Here is a 20,645-nt window from a genome sequence, read left to right as displayed (position 1 = left end):
GACTTGAGGGATGACAATGATCCTATAGTGATATCACTAGTCACCACTGAAAGTAGGGTACACCGGGTTCTTGTGGACCAGGGAAGCTCGACCGACATTCTATTTTGGTCGATATTCAATAAGTTGCAACTGTCACCAGACTAGCTGAGACCTTACGATGGTTGTTCGTACGGGTTTGCAGGGGACCAAGTAGAGGTGAGGACAACCTTCTCAGACGGCGTCTCATATCAGACCATTAATATAACACTCCCTCAGCTTATAACATCCTCCTAACTAGACCTGCCATAAACAAGTTAGAAACGGTGGCTTCATCAAGGCATATGAAGATGAAGTTGCCCTCCCAAGAATGGGGTGTAATTGTTATTAAGTCCGACCAAAAGGCAACAAGAAAATGCTACGAGAACAGCCTAAAAACAAAGCAAGGGGTGTGCATGGTCACTTGTGGGACGACTGATATACCTCACGGTTATACAGGCTCCACAAAAACCTCATTAAGATGTCGTAATTCGAGTCCTAAAGCACATCAAAGGATCAACGAGACAAGGATTGCTATTGCCATCCGAGAACAATTTGACATTGACAAATTATTGCGACTCAGACTAGGGAGGTTGCCAGACAACTCGGAGATCAGTATTTGGGTATTGCATTTTTACTGGTTCTTCTATTATCTCATGGAAGTAAAAAAAAAACAGACAAACGTATAATGGCCAATACTTGTTTGGAGATAGTTTGGTTATGATATCTGTTGCAAGACTTAAAGGTGTAATGTAACTTGTCAGCTCGACTTTTCTGTGATAATCGGCCTTGCATATAACAACAAACTCAGTATTTCATGAATGCACAAAACACAATGAGATAGACTACCACATTGGATGAGAAAAATTACAAGCCGGGATAATCAGTCATTCGTATGTACCAACACAGTACCAACTCGCAGATATTTTTACGAAGGCATTGGGTAAGGAACATTTTTTTATGCTGACACAAGTTGGGGTTCATGATCTTCACCTACCAACTTGAGAGGGAGTATTAAGAAAATAACAATTATCAAATTATACGCAATTATATGCAATTATCCGCAATTAATTTGATAATGATAAAATCTCATGATTAGTGAATCTCCATATAATTAGCCTCCATACACTTGTATATATTTCCTATACATGTAATAATGCAAATACATAGAGAATAAAACATTACCATTTTTTTACTATCTTTTTATATAGATTTTTTTTTACCGTCTTATATACCATTTTCTTATATAAAATGTAGTGCGGAAAGAGAGACACGACGTTGTATTCCACATTAAAAGTAAGAACAGACAAAAAAAAAGGTGAAGATCATAATAAGAAAGCAATAAAAGTGATAGTGGAGAAGAAGAAAGAAATAATCGTGGTGAGGAGGAGGAGGTGGAAGGCACATCGGTTGAGAAGACGTTTGAGAGGCAGGTGGTGGCAGGATGGGAGAAGCAGATAACGCTCAGAGTAATTATGAGTCTTGTTCACATTCATTGTCATAAAACTCAATTTAACAACGACAATTATTCCGTCGTTAAGCATGTCAGCAGGGTTGTTAGGGTTCTTCTTTGTTAAGATATAGCCAAATTTGGAATGCTGATTCAGCCATTCAATCACTCATCAACAACAAGAGAATATTGTTATTCAGACATGTTATCGCATTCTGGCATTGCTTTTATGGTATCACTCTTTTTCTACACGCTTTCTTTTAGTGAATGAAATTCATGCATGCAATAGAAAAGAAATATGACATCCTCATTCGAATGAACCAACCTTCATATATTTCATGTAGAAGTCGTTACTTATCCTTCGTGACACCACCTTTTGAAGTTGTCAAATAATCAAATGCAGAAGATTATGTCAATAAAACGATATTAACTTTTTTTTTTTTTTAAATTTTGGATGCATTCTGCTATGATGTTTACAATATGTCCTTATCATTTCTAAACACTTTTTTTTTCAGTTTTTTTAGTTAAAAAATAAATATGAAGAGTAGAGTTGTGTATTAGTCTTTCCATTTATTCAAAATCTTCCGAGTTGAAACGAGTTATTTGTGTTATGTTTATCATTGTACATGTTCTAGGCTTTACAAGTGACTAAAAATTCAAATTTTTTTAAATTCATATTACTTTAATTTTAATTTAATGTATTTATTTCAAATTTAAATCTATTTTTTAAGTCCAATCAATTTAATTAAATTTAGATAGAATATAGGTTGAATAATTTTTTGAATTTTTAAAATTTAAAATTAAAGTGAGTCTAAATCACTTTATGAAAGGCTAAAGTATGACCAAATCAGGTTGGGCACAACTCATGCATGGCTGAGTCAGATTGGGTCTAATTCATCCAAAATTGGGTTGGATTAAGCTCAAGACAAGTCATATCGAGTCATCCCAAAGGTCAGACTCAAGTTTGGCTAGGTCAAGCTAAACCCAAGTGAGGTTGGTGTAGGCTAGGCATGACCTCAAGTTGAGTCAAACAAAAGTCAAATCGAGTCAAGTCAGACATAAGTTAATTTGAGTTGGATTGAACCCAAGTCAAGTTAGGCTGGTCAAAATCATTTTAACTTGGTTAGGATTAAGGGTGACAATGCGGGTTGACTTTTCCCGCATAGACTCGTCCCCGGTTTGACATACAAAATGCGAGTCGGGTTGACCCATCCTGCGCAAGAAATGTTGGCTCATTTTACTAGGCTGCCTCACATAAGAGATAGTTCGCAGGCCGGCAGACCAACCCGCATAAAAGAAATATTTTTTTAGATTAAAATTTTATTAATTATAAAAAAAATCTATTTCTATTGCTGAAAAATTAAAATTTCATCCCTATTTCAATTCATTCAATTAAGATAAAAATATATATAAAGAAATTCAAGTATAAGAGTTGTTAGAAGACTTGATTAAAAATAATTAAAGTTTTATTTTGCATCTATTTTCCTCCTATATGTATGCAAATGTATTAGAGTATCTTATCAAAGTTTTTCTATAAAATAATTTAATGAGGAAGAATAATTTTTTAATGAGTATCTTATTGAAATATTTTTTTTATATTATTTTTTATTAACAAATTTTAAATATTTACTTCAAACTAAATCCAATGTCACTCTTAATAATAACTTCTTTAGATGATTAAAATAAAACATCCATTTTTTTAATACATTAAATTCAATTTTAAAAAAATAAAGGTCACACTCCAATAACGAATGAGCGATGTATGATTTTTTTACAAAAAATAAAATAATTAATTTTATTTACGCGGATCAGTGGTCAACTCGCCACACCCTGCTGTTGGCTCGTGTGGTGGGTTATGTGGGTTGGACCTACACGAGTCAGCATGCTAGATTAGTGAGTTTGCACCATACTTTTTGGTAGCGGATTGTGGATCGATCCACATGGGCCCCCCGCATTGCCATCCCTAGTCAGGATGGGTCTAGGTCAATTGGGTCAAGCCAAACCCAGATAGGTTAGGTTTGGTTGGGTCTAAGTTAGGTTGAATTGGCTAGGTATGGACCAGATCAAGTTGGAACTAAGTTAGGTTGAGCCCTGATCAATTTGGGCTTGGCTAAGGTGAGTCAGAGTAGGCCTAAGGCAAATTCTCCCTACGCCATATCAATTTGAACCTAATCCCAATCTTCCAGTGAAATAAAAGAAAATGTCCCCGTAAAATGACAAAAATTACCTCAAACAAAAAGGTAGGTATGAATTAAAAAATACTTCCAGAACCCCTTTTCTATAATACATTTCTGGAACACATTTTTGAATTCTAAAAATTCTATTTAGGAATGCATTTTCAGTTTTTGTGTTCTGGATTTTCTTTTTTTTAAAATGAATATTTTTTACATTTTGGATTTACTTTTCCGAAATGAGATTTTGATTTTCGAATTGTATTTCTTGAATTCCAAATTTTCAAATCCAGAATAAAAGATAATTTTGAAAAAATTGAAAGGTGATGACGTGCATGTTCAAATTGGTATGGTTCACAAAGAATTTGCCTATGTCTAATTTTAGTCGGGCTTAGTTAGTTCAGATTCTCAGATTAGGTTAAATCAAGCTTAAGTCATAATATATTTCACTGGGACGAACCCACGTCAAGTTGGATCGAGCTACACTTATCCCAATTAGGTTCAGTCGGATTGAGTAGAGTCCAACTTGAATCGATTCAAATTTAAATTTAAATTTAATTTTAAAAAATTATGCAAACTCTATTAAATATAATTTAAGATAGGTTGAAAAAGTACCATTCAATTAGATTTAGTCAAAATGATATGAATTTTAGATCTAATCTCTTTTATTGAAACTAGATTGAAGTTCAAAAAAATTCAATCCATTATCATCCCAACTTTACATTGTTTGAGAAGTAATATACTACGTTGAAATTATAGTCAGTGCTTTAACGGCTAACTGCAATGTCAAGGACTAAACCTTCTTTTCTGTTGACACTTGTTTGATTGGATTTACTTGAACATGTGGCTTTGGTAGGTATATCTTTACAATGTGTTCAGAAGGAAAAAAATTCTTTAACACTTGAAAAAGTAAAGCATTTCACAAACCATTATAATAATATAATAATATTTTTAATTAAAAATAATTAAAATATTAATTTATTAGGATGTCAAGTATATATTCTTTATGAATACGAATAGGGTGTTAACATACAGCACCCATCTTCAGAAATAGCAAACAATCTCAAACGATCCATAGGATATTAAGAACCCAAGTTTATGAAAGATGATAACATTTGTTTCTACTCTGATTGTTCCTGCACCATATTAATTCAAATCCACACTGATGTGTGAAATATTCATTTTGTCTCTAATGATTTAAAAAATTTCGTCTTTCAAATATTCATATCCATAAGTCAAATCATAAAGTTCCAGATACAAATCCAGAACTAATATGTCATTTTTGAATTTCACCATCCGGAAGCTTACCTAGACAACATAAATAACCTTCCGGATGCCAAGATCCGTAAGCAAACATAAATGAGTTTTGGATCTTGATCCTCAACACCATTTACAACACATCATTCTGGATATGAAAATCCGAAACTCATAACTCACTTCTGGTCATCCGGAAGTCTAAATGAAGTATCAAAATGACTTTCCATCTTATCAACAGTTTTCATACAGCAGAGGGTGCCAACTAGCAAAGTGAGAATTCGGGCATTGTTATTGTAGAACCTTCTTTTTCTTTATTAATACATCTATAAGATGTTTTTAATTTCCTATTAACTCATTCCTTTTCTAGGAAACAAATGTGTTCTGGGGAAGTTCGTTTCCTTTAGCTTCTTGTGGGGTTTCTTCCAATGGTTTTAACACTGCTAGTGATGGTTGTGGCTTTAATATATAGTATGTGATCACATATTTCTTATTAATGAAATAAAACAGGAAAAATGAACGCATTACTTCTGTTTTCTTTCTGAGCATACTGATTTTAATAATGTGTGCAAGTTATTCAAAGTTGACTCAGAAACTCAAATTCTAACTTACCTTTCTTATTTTAATAATAAGCTAATAAAAAGGCTTGACATGAATCATCTGTAATATAATTTTATATATGTAGTTTAGTTCTCAATCTATAAAATATTTATCTGCATAGCAGGTTCTTCTCAGACTTTTCGACTACATATGTGGTGTGGGGATGATATGTCCATATATAATCAATATATCCCTTTTGAATGGTGGAATTCTATCATGTGGCCTCTCATTGATGCTAGCTAGAAAAGGAGATTGCTACTGTGCAGACCTCAAGCAAAGCAGCTTGCATGGCCTTCAAGGTTTCAAAGTAAGTTTTCTTTCCACATTTAAAAACATCAAAAGGTATGCTTCATTGTGATCAAACATTAGGTATATGGACAATATCACGTCAAGATATAGTATTCTGAAGAATAAATTTAACTGATATATAAATTTTTAATGGACATTTTTGTTAAATTGTTACAGAAACAAAACGATTTTTTGATTAAACATATGTATTAATGACTAGTATAGCATGGCTTTGGCACAACAAATCAAGATAAATATGATTCAACATAGTGTAATGCACTATTGTTCTTTGAATAATACAAAATGAGGAACATATTCTGCTTGGTTAGTCTTGTTAATGTATTCTCTAAGTGCAGGTTTTCATAGCCATAGCAATGATTCTCGGTGATGGTATACAGAACTTTGTTAAGGTTCTAGATCGCACTTTTATTGGTTTGAATAATGAATTCTTCAAAAAAAAAGACATCATCCTGTGATCCTGACTCATCTTCATCACTCTCATATGATGATATAAGTGTTGGATTGACAAGTTCATTAGAGACTAAATTCCTGCTTGGTTCGCTATTATTATGTTACTATTGCAGTAATCTCTGTTGTCGTTGCTCCCATCATTTTCCATCAACTCAAGTGGTACTACATTGTTGTGATCTACGTGATTGCACCAACACTTCCATTTTGTAATGCATATGGGTGTGGACTAACACACTGGTCCCTTGCATCCACATATGGAAAGTTAGCAATCTTCACTATTGGTGCATGGGCAGGGGCTTCTCATGGTGGTGTTATAGCTGGTTTGGCTGCATTTGGGGTCATAATGAATATTGTATCCACAGCCTCTAATGTAATGTAGGACTTCAAAACAGGTTACATGGCAATGGTTTCACCAAGGTCTATGTTTGTGAGCCAAGTTTTTGTAACTGCCATGGATTGTATTATATCTCCTTGTGTTTTCTGGCTTTTTTACAAGGCCTTTGGCAACCTTGGGGTTGCTGGCTCAGCATATCCTGCTCCTTATGTATTTTTATCGCAACATTTGGATGTTATTTTGCCATTGATATGTGTCTTGGAAGTTTGATCTTGTTTATTTGGCAGGAGTGAACCTATCTGCATGAAATTTTTTTCCAGAGCAGAAAATACAGAGGAGGATGGATTTTTAGAATCTTGAGATCACAGCATTGATTTTGTACACTCTTCAAAGCACATTTTGTTTAAAGTTATACATTAATTGTAGTACTTCTTTTATTAAATACTATCACCTCGTTCAACTCTTTCTTAAGTTTAGATGTAAGTTGAGTGTGCATGGATGTATTTGTTTCTTTTATGAAGGGTTGTTGTTCAATGTGCATACAGGCAATTCTAGTTTGCCTTAATCATGAAAAGCAACTTCATGCCTTTAATTTCTAAAATTAAAATTTCATCACTTTAGTTACATTACTCTCTCAATTACCCTTTAGTCAAGATCAATGAACGCTTTGGTTTGAAGGGCAGACGAACGGGTAACATCAATGGTTTGGCATAGGTGTGATCATAAGTGGCTAAGTGGCTTGTGTATGTAGTGGTTAGGATTATAAGATTTGAAAATGAAACATAATTGAAGGAGAAGATATGAACTATATAAATATATAAAGAACGTTGAGCCAATTAACGTTGAGCCTGTGTAAGAAAACATTGGTTTTATTCTCGCAAAAATACTTCTTTGCGAAGAAGACAAGAGCTTTAAGTGAATCCAACAAAAATACCAAATATCAAACTTTATAAAAATATGTACTTTGATTAATCTTTTCACTCTTTCTCTTAAATTTGAAATCCTATTTTGAGAAAATATACACTTCAAGATATTCATATTCACAACCATCGTTATCCTTCGGTGAACAGGGGATTGCACCATTTTTCATAGCCCTCCACAGAGGTTTTGGTCTCACAGAGCTTGAATCAAGACAAATGTCTGATGATTCTTTCTCGCATGAGTGTAGATATAAAGGCTCTCTCTCCACTATGAGAATGAGCATTAGAAACATCAATACATTGGTCAACTACTCCCCCTGGTAAGAAATTGCCACGCATTTCCCGGCAACAAGTAAGGCAAAGATCATAGGAACAATTTGGGAAGCTCCTATGAAAATCAATATAATACTGGTTTTGCAATTGTTGCTGCAATTTATAGACAATAGCATTAGTTAATTACTATGACATAAAAACACACCAATTCATGAGTTAAATAAAATGATGTTGGAGAGAAACTAACTAATAAATTCGTTCATCTTCGGAACAAACAATTTGGTTAACTTCTACATCGGAAAGCAATAACCCTGTCATTGAAGATACAAATTAACACAGATAATGACAGAACATAAAGTACTATTGATTAAATTAAAAGGCTACAGAATATTTTGTGCACTAAAACATTCTGCCTCATCAGTCTCAACATGTAACTTAGCTAGTCACAAGTTACAAGACTGATGTAAATTTGTAGTTTGAGATATAAAATGTATGAATAAAAAATACCACATTATACCAGACCCCCCTCCTCCCCAAATAACAATCACTATTAGTGAGCATAGTATACGAATCTCTAATTACTAATAGCAACCGATGCCAATCTTGCAGTCAAAATCAAAAGATCAGTATTTCAGGGATCATTATTTATCAAATGGAAGATACAGTTTTTTAAATACAAGCTTACATCAGCATGCTATTTTTTGTTGCAGTGACGCTAGGACCTATGCAATTATAACATACCTTTAATTTTTGCTTCCATCTCCATTTCCAACTGCTGCTCATGATTAAATTGTTCCAGAAAAGGATACAATGCTCGAACTATATGCTTCAAATGTCGAATCTTTTCATCTGCATTTTGAGTGACTCCAGAATCCTAGAGCACACAGGCAATCAATCTATACTTCTTGCTCACATTAGAGAAAGCATGAAATGAAGAAACCGCATATCCATTTCGCAAATACTTACTGCATTTACATCTGCTCTACCTCTACGTAAGCATGCCTTGCAGTTACAATTGCCTTGACTATATGGACAAGATTCTTCTATTGCCTCCTTGGCCATTTGTGGATACCTATATTAATTGAAACAGACAAATTTACAAAGAGAGAAAAAGCTCCGTTTTTAATCAGAAAATTATCAATGAGAAATAAAGTCCAAATTATCATTCTCGAAACAGAAATCATCAGCACACATTAGAACTTCTAGAAACTTTGGACACACTTCCTCACAAAACACCCTTAAAAAAATGCCAAACCATAAATTTTATTCGTTATTTTAATTGACACCTACCTTAGTTTGTGTCCGTTTTCTCTTTCGTTTTTCTTTAACTATACACCATGCCCAATATTATTACTAAAATCAAACTTCTATGTTAACAGTGTGTTGTTGGAGGGAAACGAAGAGGAGTGGAAGATTTAAAAAATGATTTTGGTTCGTAGAACCAAACAGGCACTTACAAAAGATGGAATAAATAGAAGAGAACTCATTAGTCAGGACTTGATGTAGCGTACAGAACCGCGTAGTAGCAGACAGAACAATCACAAGATCATATAAAAGCTTCACTCTGAGTTGCTGTAATCAGTCATATTCACACAGACAGACACTGTACATCAATCGTTAAGAAAAATACCATTGTAAATCCAAGCGTGCATCCTAATTTCCACGGAAAGGACACATATTAAACAGCGTATGATAGATAAAATGATAAATAATATGATACATGGCGTAAAACACATACTCAATTCGGTTTCAAAATTCTGAACAAGCTTCTCATGCAAGAAAACGAATGAAGAATAAGGAACGAAGGTTTTAGAATGTGATACCATTTCCGAATGCAAGAGACGCAAAACCGTTTGCGACAGTTCTGACAGTGGACAACGGCCGATGACACATCCGAGATTCAGAGAGAGACGCTCTCGGCTTCGCGCCGTTGGAATTGGACGAAAACGACGACTTCGTCCTCGTCGTTTTGAGCTGTTCATTGTCATCAACTTCACAAATTCCATCCAGTTGAACAAGCGATTGTTTTACCTTCCTTCTCTCGGCTCCTGGTTTTCCTGTCCAGTAATAGAGCCCCTTCCTCCTTCGGAGATTCTCGCTCCGCTTCCATATCGAGTTTCACCTTCTTGTCTTTGACTTTCTTCGGAACAGTCTCTTCCTTTCGTTCCCGAAGTCTCTTCAAACTTTTGTTCCTATTCGCAATGTCTTTCTGCGCAGAAGCTGGAAGCAGAAGAAGTGGAAGACCTAGGACTTTTGTTCTGGTTGGCAAGGTAATGGTTCTGGCAGTAGCTATTGTCGTGAATCCGCCAGTGGCGGCACCGCCATGAATTTCCGTCGTTCCTGCGGCAAAGGAGGTCCTCCGGCGGCTCTATTATCGGAGGTTTCTTCTCGCTCTCTGGCATCACTCTCTCACTTCCTTGGGTTTTGGCCATGATCAACATGACATGAATGTAGAGATTGTAAAAGAAAATATTTTTACGTTATAAATATAGATAATTAATATATTAAATTAAAGTTTAGTATAACGTGCAATGATGGTGGAAGTATATGATAATTAGAGAGTTATAATGCGAAATATGAGTAGAGGTGAATTATAATCCTGTCACCTCACAATGTCTATTCCATCTAATACTTGATTCTACTAATCATTTGGTTATTCGCACACGTTACATGCATTTCCTTTTATTTATTTTCAAATTGAATTTAGAATTTAGGCTATGTTTAAATTGAGGAGGAGATTTATGAGGAGGAGAGGAAATTGATTTGTGAGAATTAGAGAGGATGTGTGAGGATAAGTGAAGTTGTTTGGATTGAGAGATGATAGAGTGGATTTCTGAGTAAGGTTTATTGTAAATTTATAAATTTGTTCTTGTTATTAAAAAATATTTGAATAATAAATTATAATTGTTTTTTAGATTTGAATTAATTAAATATTTTTAATATATAATATTCATAAATATTTATATTTTTTAATAAAAAATTAAAAAATATAATTTGTGATAAATTGAAATAAATTTATTAAATATATTAAATTTTATGAAAATAATATTTATTATTATATTCATTTATTACTTTATATAACTATATATATAGTTGATATTATAATTTTATTTTTTTTATTTTTTTATTTTTATTATTTATAATTATATGTTGTTATTAATAGTATAATTAAATATTTTTGAAATTATAAATAATAAATAAATTTATATAATATTTAATTTTATATATTGTAATAAAATGAATGCAAAATGATATTTTGGTAAAAATACAATAATCCACATCAATCTTCCCAAATCTCTTCATTTTGTGAAGAGTGAAAAAAACCATCCACCCTCTCCTCATCTACTCCTCCATCCTCAAAACTTTTGAAACAAACATATAGGCTTTTGAGCATTTATATTTTTACCCTTAATAAGAATAAAAAATACATTTAAATATTTAAATTCTAAAAGTATAAATAATAGAATTCAATTATATATTATAATAATCTATATTTTGATTTATTAATGAAAATACAAAATCTATTTAAATATTTAAATTCTAAAAATATAAATAATAGAATTCCATTTTAATAGAAAATTTTATTTCAAGTAATCTGTAAATATCCAAAAAAATAATAATATATTCATAATAAAAAAAATATTAAATATATTTTTAATAAAAAATACTTATATACCTTAAAATATAAATATATTTATAATAAAAAAAGTATTATTAATATTAACAATATAAATATTAAAATAATAAATTGAAAAATAATTTAATTAGAATCAAATATTATATTTTATTTATTTATTTAAATTCTAAATTATTTTATTCTTTTATTTATAGTTAAAATTTTAAATTATTTTAATTAAATAAAATGTGTATAAAGTAATTATCATTTATTTTTATTTTTTATACACAAGGGTAAATTTGTAATCTTACAATTTATACAATTCAAAATAATTCAAAATATTCTTACAACCATCAAATCACTCACATATTTCAATAAATTTTCTTCACACATCCATTCTAACCTACCTCAATCCAAACAACCTTAACTTTCTTCACATTTTCTTAACACTTCTACTCCCTCACACCCTCAAATTTCCACTTCCCCACACCCTCTAATCCAAACAAAGTCGTAAAGAGTAAAAAAAAATCATCCACCATCTCCCCCACCCTCAAAACCCTTGAAACAAACACAAAAAATACCCCCTCCCTCCCCCCCCTCCTTCCTCCCACTTGGAAGCAAACACACCATTAGTGTGTGTTTGGATTAGAGGGTGTGGGGGAGTGGAAAGTTGAGGGTGAGTGAGAGTGGCAGTGTGAAGAAAGTTGAGGTTGTTTGGATTGTGGTATGTTAGAGTGGATGTGTGAGGAAAATTTATTGAAATTTGTTAGTGATGTGATAGTTGTAAGTATATTATAAATTATTTTAAATAGTAAAGTTTGTAAGATTACAATTTTAGCCTTGTATATAAGAAAAGAATAAATAATGATTAATCCTTTTTCATATTTTAGTTAATTAAAATAATTTAAAGTTTCATTTATAAATAAAAAAAATGTAAAATTGAAAGAAATCATGAATTATAATTTAAAATTTAAGTATAATTTTATTATTTAACATTTTATTAATTTAAATTTATTTTTTACTTAAGTTAATTTATTTACATAATTTTAATATTATATATGATTTTTTAAATTATGTTATGTTATATATATATATATATAATTTTAATAATGATTTTCATTATTATGAATAGCAGAATGAATATATTTTAAAAAGAAAATAGATATTTAGAATATAACATGAATATTAAGTAGGTGTCAAAATATATAATATAAAGTCATTACATTTAATCCGGAAAGAGATATAAAGACATGTTCATTTGTTTGTAATTTTGAAATTATGTCAAAATCAAGAACATAATAATGTTAATTAGAAAAAGAAAAGGCATCCCCAGTAATAACATTTTAATCCTTCTTGTGGAGACCTTCAAACGGTTTTCTAGAAGACATATTTTATTCTGTTGTATGATAATAATTGCATCTTTTTCATCGGCAACGTATTCAATGCACCATTTGAAAAAAATTACAGCCTATAACCATGTCACTTCTAATCTGTTTTGAAGAAAACAATAAAATTGAACAATGAATAAGTTTAAAATAACATTCTTAAGTTTGTTTCAAACCTAATTGAATAAATTTTACCTTGTAGTTGGGACAACCCCAAAAAAATTTTCCAGCATTTTTTTCTATTGTCGCTATTCTCAAAACAAAAAATTGTCCACAATCACAAATAGGAGCAACGAAGGCACTTGTGCTCCCAGTAGCATGGGTAAAAGTACCACGTTTTTGCACACTACAACCAGTACAACTAGATGACGACGTGTTTTGATACACAGACATTGAATGACACTTAACCAATGCTGTAGAAGTTTCGTATTAGGGTTTAAGGACACAAATATGATTTGTGCATAATAGAAATAAAATGGTAAAAAAGTTGTATTAAAAACAATATGATTATGTAAATAAGTAGCATGAAAAGTAGCATAAAACCTTAATATTAAATAACAATTTGTCAATGGTCAACGTCAAAAATAACAATAACAATTCATTAATGTTCAACATGAAAATTAAAAATAAAAATAACAATGACAATAACATAATGATAACACACTCAATGGTCTTGATGACGTCGAATGTCATTCAAAGTATCCTCAATTCTGTTCATCCTTTGATCAACCCTGTCAATTCAGGTATTCATGTTTTGTATGCTGGACAAAATTTGAGTTAACAATTCGGTTTGAGTGGGGTTTGCCGCCTCAGGTTGACCACCTTCAACATCTTGTGCTGACAATTCATCATCTTCATCATCTTCATCATCTTCTTCGTGTGCATGGTGAGGTTTACCAAGTTGCCATACGCCATTAACCTGGAATATATTTAATTTTGTCATACTTTTTTCCCAAAGTAATGATTTCAGCCTAACATTATTGCTTGTTCATTCGACAAGTCGAAGCCATACACCTGCAAGATCCTCGTTATCAAATTTGCATATGGGAGAGGCATCTTGTTATCCTGACATTTGATGATGTGTTGCATGATGTAATGAGGCCAATTAATGCGTACATTATTTTTTATTAACCACAACATGAAAATATCTTCATTTAGTAGTTGTGCAAAGTTGCTTCCACGAGGGCACAAGATATGCACCCATGTGTAATGCAACAGTCGGTCATTCATTTTCAAACTACCGACATTTTTGAGATTTTCACCTTTAACATCTTCACGAATCATGGATGATAATGCTAGTGCTCGATCAAAATTCAGTTCCTCAGGGATCGTCCCAGGGGTTAACTTAAGACCGTCATATTGTAGATGAGCAATGGTCATCCAATCCATTTCTTTAATGTGTATCATTCTTCCGCAGATCTCAATGGCAAGGTGACCAACAGGTGTGATTTTTACATTTGTATAAAATACTCTTACCAAATCCTCATAATACGGAAGATTAATTCCAAGGAAAGATTGTAAACCTTGCCAATTCAGAAGATTTTGGAATTCAAATCCTGGAGCAGCAAAAAATGGAGTATGCATCACTTTTGGTGGTAATACTGGTCTTGCGTGAAACTTCTTTTCAAACACCACCATTTGACGCTTGGTACTAAAGTATCTTGAATAATCAAGAACTTGTTCAATCCTCGTTGTTGGAGGAGGAACGACAACATCTTCTACTGGAGATTTACCCTTATGGGTTCTGTTATGTTTCTGGGATGATGATGCCATGTATAATGCAATTACTACAATAAATAACTAAACAAAAGTTAACATAATATCATAAACATGATGGTAAGTCTTTTCAAACACAATAGTGCAAGTTCACAAAGCAAAATATTACATGACTAATGAAAGTAGAAGTTCACAAAGCAAAATATTACATGGCCAATGAAAGTAGAAGTTCACAAAGCAAAATATTACATGTCCAATAACTAACAAACACAGTTAAATATTACATGTCCAATAATTAAAGGTAACCCCGACGCAGAGATATGAAATCAATGCCTAGTCATAAATCCAAACAATTTTGTCATGCGACGCTCATATGACATCCCAAATAGTTGCTTAACTCTTCCGAGATGGTCACATAAAAACTCGTAGCATTGATCCATGAGTTGTTCATCCTAAATGTTTAGCTCCACGAGCATTGCCCAAATATCAGACTCTGAGTACTGGTATGAGGCATGGCATCGATGGTGGTGTACATGCTCAGCATATAGGTCGTTTCTTCGTCTAATTTCGGCAGGTATATCTTGAGCTGTCGTTGCCTGTGCACGAGCAATATTCACCAACTGAGAGACATTTTCATTTCCATCCTTCATTGATGATACGCATTGTTGAAGATTAGTATTCAACATTGCAAAATGTTCATCAATGCCATCCATAGTAGGGCCTTTTCTCTTTGATCCTCGAGATGAGGATGTGCCCGCAGAGCCAGCAGACGGCATAAAAGGAGTGTTTGACGGTGTGTCTGAAGGAGTGTCACTAGATTGGAATTTAGGAGCAGGTGATCGTGGGACGTAGTCATCTGCCTCCTCATAGTTCGATTGCTCGGGGATATAATCCATATTATTCTCCCCAAGGTTGACACTGAAATTGCTCATGTCAGGAGGTGAATTGATGTCACGGGTTGTCCTGACCCGACTTCCCGTGGCTCTATCATTAGACCACAACTCCTCCATGAGATCATAATGGCGAATGGGATTCACACGCCATTTTGCCGCAGATGGTTTGGCCTACATATATTTCACATATTAGTATTTGATATGAAATGTGAAGTGAAATGTAATTGTTACATAAAAAAGTACTTATCATTGTACCTTAATCAGCTCACTCCAAACTTCGTCCTCGGCTTCAAAAAGTTTGGTGGTCTGGTTCCATGCGAAACCACTTAATCCACCAAACAAATCATGGACTTCCCTCCACCTGTCCTTCAGCCTTTTCTGGTGGTTCTTCACATTATTTTTCTTAAGACCCGATAAGCCAGCCTCATTTAAAGCCATAACTATGTTAGTGTATCCTTGAGTGGTCCAGCCACCATCAATTCTACACCCTTTTCGTACCTCGTCAATCATTGCATTAAGCAAAATTAGGTCAATCTCCACCGTCCACTTGGTGAACTCTCGATAAGAACCTGATGAATTTGAAGCAACATTTTTCCCGCGATCCATCTAATTAACTTAAATAAAGTTAGAATGACAAACATTGAAAAATAGGACAAAATATATTAGTTCATGAAATTAATTGTTTACATAATCTTGCCACATTTTGTTTGCTATAGTGTCCCTAATATGACACCCTAGCCTATAGTCATGTTCACGAGCATTGGTGGTGCTTGGTTGGACATCTTCTTGTAACAATTCATTATCTACTTCTTCAAGCAGAGACTCATCATTGTCGACCCTGCATAGAAAGTTATGCAGAATACAACAAGCTAAAACAATTTTTGTCATAGTATCCACATCATAATGTGGCTTAGTCCCACTGGCTATAATTGGAAAACGTTTTTTGAGCACCCCAAAAGTTCTCTCAATTACATTTCTAAGTGATGAATGTCGATGATTAAACAACTCTTTTGCATTTTGTGGCCCTCTTCGCGAATATTCTTTCAAATGGTATCTCACCCCACGATAAGGTGTTATTATATTTCATTTTAACATAAAACCTACATCACCAAGATAGTATTTTCCTACAAAGATTGTGGAAACCTGGGTTAGTATATACTACTTCAACCTTTTAATTCTTCTGCACACCCAATACCCTATAACTAACCTTCTGGAATAACCAAAGGATCGTCTCGTACCAAAGCATCTTTCAATATCCTTGAATCGGAGGAAGTTCCTTCCCAACCGGCTAGGACATATGTGAACTTCATGTCAAAGTCACAAGCTGCAAATATGTTTTGGGTTGGCCAATCTTTTCTCCCTCGAAAACGAGGTGCATCAGCACATGCAACCTTAACACGTACATGACTCCCATCTATGACCCCTAAACAATCCTAATGTAAACAAAATTTCATAACTTTAATTGAACACAAAATAAAAAATACATTAGACATAAATTTAAGTAATGTTATCACCAACAAACCTTAAAGAAGGGGAAAAATCGACTGTTGTTAAGGATGTGTGGTTCTACAACCGTTCCATTTGGTTGAATTAAGAATTCTCCCTCCAACCTTAAAATTGCAGTCAAAACATTATGAAAGTGACGAGAAACTGTTTCTCCAGACCGATGGAAAAAGAATGACACACTTCAATTCTTCACATTATGCCCAATAATGTGCAGAAATTTCGCTACTTGTTCTTCCAAGGTTGTTCGATATGCATCTTTAACAATTCCAGTTGCCCGTATTCGTTCACATAATTTAATAAAAGCTTTCGGTCCCATGCGAATAATATCACGAGATTGTTCAGTGTGAACCAAGTACTCCATCAATTCTTGTTTGCAGCGCTCTTTTTGTGGTTGGGACTCACTCATACAGTTACTTCTAGTAAACACCGTGCGTAACAAATTCAATCCAAAAGCAATCATACAAAGGATCATGACTGATGCACCTTCATTATTATTTTTTATTTGTTCTTCGATTTGTGAAATTAAATTCATGTTCGTCGCAACAAGATCGTCACAAATTGTAACTGTTTCCTCTAAGTGTACCATCTCTGCCTCGTCATAATGTCTTTCCGAATTCATATCGAACGCGGTTACCGTTTCGGTGTAAAAGTACACCAATACAGTGACCCTAAAACGTATTTTTAATTCATTTTAATGAATATTTTATTATAAATTACTATATCATTTAATTTCTCTAATATAACAAAAATTATATAAATATATACATAAATTAAATTTTTCAATCACATAATTTAATCAAACAACAAACAACATGTAAATATAAACAAACAAAATAAACAATAACATAAAATTAATGAACTATCATAACAAATAAAACTATACAAATATTTTAAATTTCAGATATTACTCTCAAATGTATAAAAAAAAACCTAAATTTTTTTAAATTCTATTTCATTTATGTCTAAATTTTTACTATTTATTTTAATTACTATCTCATTTTGTATTTTGTATAATGTTTTTAATTATAACATTAACAATTATGTCAAATAAAATTAAAAAACCCTATAGAAATTATTTTTTCCATTCTGTCATAATTTTATTTATAAATAAAAAATTCATTTTTTTAAAACAATTCAAATTTAAATCAATAAAAGTAAAAATCATAATTACTGCTTTTTTTAATTACTACAACATTTTTATAATGTTTTTATTGAAAACCCTAGACATTATAAATTTTGAATTTCATTCTGTCAAAAGTTTCTACATTTATTATTAAAATATCAGATTTCTTCTCAAAAGTTTTACTGGTTTTTTTAATTAATACAACATTTTTTATAAAGTTTTAAATTATAACATTAACAATTTATGTCATATAAAAAAAATCTACAAATTACAAATTTTTATTTCCACTTCTAAAAATATTCATTTTAAAAAAATAATTTTTTTTCTTATAAACAATTAAATCTGATAACAAAAATTACTAAAACATTCTTTTTTTAATGTTTTTAATGATAACATTAATAATTTATGTCAAATCTAAATAAATATCCACTCAACATTAAAATTTCCAGTAAAAATATTATTTACAAATAAATAACTATTTCTTATAAATAATTTAATTTATAAAAACTAATAATTATCTACATTTATTATTAAAAATTCAAATTTATTCTCAATTCTGTAAAAAATATTTCTGCCTTTTTTAATTCTAACATCAATAATACAAATATTCATTTTAAATAAATAAATCTATTCTCTTATAAACAATTAAATGTTAAAAAAAAAACTATGTACATTTATTATTAAAAATAAAAACAATATTTATCTAAAATTTTTCAGTTTTCTTTAATTACTACTACATTTTTTTAATTGTTTTAATTATAACATTAATAATTTATGTTAAATATAAAAAAACCTAAACTTTACAAATTTCTATTTCCATTCTGTAAATCATTAAATTTATACAAATAAATATTTTTCTTAAATGTTAAAAAATTAATAATTATCTACAAAAATTAAAATAAATAAATCAAATAAAGGAATTATAAACAACATTAATTTACTAACTAATTAACTAAATTAAACCCCAAACAAATTATATTGCAAAACAATAATCATCCAAACATAAATATAAAACAAAAATTAAAAACAAAAACTTAACATCAAAAAATAAAAAACCTGAAGAACAGCAGTGAAGAACAACACACTAGGAAGCACAATGGGGATGAAGAATACATAAGGAGAGTGCTTGAAAATTAAGAAAATTTAAAAAATTAAAAGCAACCCAAAAAATTTCACAAAGCTCACCAAAAAATTATAACATAATCGAGTATCCCATCCGTTACAAAGAAAGGATAATCGATTATCCAAAAATATCAACCATAACCGATTATTCAACAAGGTAAAAAAGAAGCATAATCGATTATTAAAAAACCATAATCGATTATCAAAAAGCCATAATCGATTATCACTATTTATTAACGCTTAGGATAATCGATTATGTCTTGCATTCTTAACACATAATCGATTATGTGGCCAGTGCATTTTCACCCATAATCGATTATGCACCATTGCAGCAAAGCCATACTCTCACCTGAGATCAACCAAGCACCTGAGATGAACCAAGCACATCGTTAGTGAACCCCTACCACACACTCTGATGCCTTACTAATCTCTCCAACCCCACTACAACTCAATACTTATCAGGACAAGCTTCGGTTTCGGTTTCTTTGGTTTCTTTGATTTCTGAAAGTGCCATGCATGGTTTTATATACTCCACAACCAACTTAATGCACACCTACTCCACCCACTGCATTCACAGCCTTCATAAAGGCCTTCAATGGTCAAACGATTCCTGACTTGGCTCAGGAATCTCACTATTTCATGTGGCATGCATGCGGGGCAGTGGTTTGTCCTGGAATGGAGAGCAGAAAAGCAAGGGCACAGAGGTAACTTCCAAGGTTTGACGTGGCACTCCCTCTCATGACCCCTACTTTCTCTTCATCTTGGAGAAGAGCCCAAATTCACTCAACTTTCTCCGCCATTCCCCCTCACCTGCATTGAAAGCTGGAAGCAAACGGGGTGGTACTGAGACTTCCGTCGTCGACAACAGTACCACCCCAGAAGCAAACAGGGCCTTAGTGATTTCATCTATGCTTTATGCTTTGTTTGAATTAGAAGTTGTGGGTGACTGGAAAGTTGAGGGTGTGGAAAAGTGAAAATGTGAAGAAAGTGTGGAGAAATTTGAGGGTGTTTGGATTGGGGGATGTTAGAGTGGATGTGTGAAGAAAGTTTATTGAAAAGTGTGAATGATGTAAAAGTTGTGAAAGTATTTTAATACATTTGGAATAGTATAAATTGTAAGATTAAAAATTTATCCTTGTATATAAATAAATAGAAAAATGAAATATTAATTAGTTTAAAGAACATTTAAGTTAATTAAAATAATTAGTATTATATTATTTAATTTCTATTATACTATGTTATATATAATAATAAAGTATACTTTTGTTAATGTAAAAAAATGATTATTAATTTTGTACATAATTTTGATAATTAAAATAATTGTAAGTTTCAATTATAACTTAAAAAATAATATAAAATTAAAATGAATTAAAAAATAGAATATAGAAATGAAATATGGTTTATTTTTAATTTTATTAATTGAAAAAAATTGTATTAGTTAAATAGATAATTTTAATATTATTAATGATTATTTAATAAATGTTATGTTATACAAATATATAAATATA

The 20,645-nt window shown here is 31.8% G+C and overlaps 1 protein-coding gene and 1 pseudogene across 1 annotated transcript; one reads left to right on the top strand and one right to left on the bottom strand.

The window, feature by feature from the left end:
• Nucleotides 1-326: 326 nt before the first annotated feature.
• Nucleotides 327-6,853, top strand: LOC137833331 (probable metal-nicotianamine transporter YSL7; annotated as a pseudogene).
• A 572-nt stretch (nt 6,854-7,425) lies between these two features.
• Nucleotides 7,426-10,214, bottom strand: LOC137833032 (lysine-specific demethylase JMJ26-like). The gene is made up of 5 exons (XM_068641424.1): nt 9,234-10,214; nt 8,743-8,848; nt 8,518-8,650; nt 8,024-8,087; nt 7,426-7,929 (listed from the first exon to the last, which is right to left on the bottom strand). Exons 2-5 carry the CDS (start codon nt 8,836-8,838, stop codon nt 7,812-7,814), a joined length of 411 nt encoding a protein of 136 aa, XP_068497525.1. The 5' UTR covers nt 8,839-8,848; nt 9,234-10,214; the 3' UTR covers nt 7,426-7,811.
• Between the last annotated feature and the right edge of the window lie 10,431 nt (nt 10,215-20,645).

The sequence above is a fragment of the Phaseolus vulgaris genome, chromosome 6, assembly GCF_000499845.2.
Source record: "Phaseolus vulgaris cultivar G19833 chromosome 6, P. vulgaris v2.0, whole genome shotgun sequence".
Taxonomy (NCBI): Eukaryota; Viridiplantae; Streptophyta; class Magnoliopsida; order Fabales; family Fabaceae; genus Phaseolus; species Phaseolus vulgaris.
The sequence above is the reverse complement of the archived record's forward strand: the minus strand, read 5'-3'. Positions and strand labels throughout refer to the sequence as shown.

What these genes read in the sequence shown, in the direction of transcription:
- LOC137833032 (XM_068641424.1), bottom strand. Translation starts at nt 8,838, where the DNA reads ATGGCCAAGGAGGCAATAGAAGAATCTTGTCCATATAGTCAAGGCAAT. An exon ending in GTAGAGCAGATGTAAATGCA is followed by an intron (nt 8,651 to 8,742) that starts GTAAGTATTTGC and finishes TGTGTGCTCTAG; the next exon opens with GATTCTGGAGTCACTCAAAA. An exon ending in GATGGAAGCAAAAATTAAAG is followed by an intron (nt 8,088 to 8,517) that starts GTATGTTATAAT and finishes CTTCAATGACAG; the next exon opens with GGTTATTGCTTTCCGATGTA.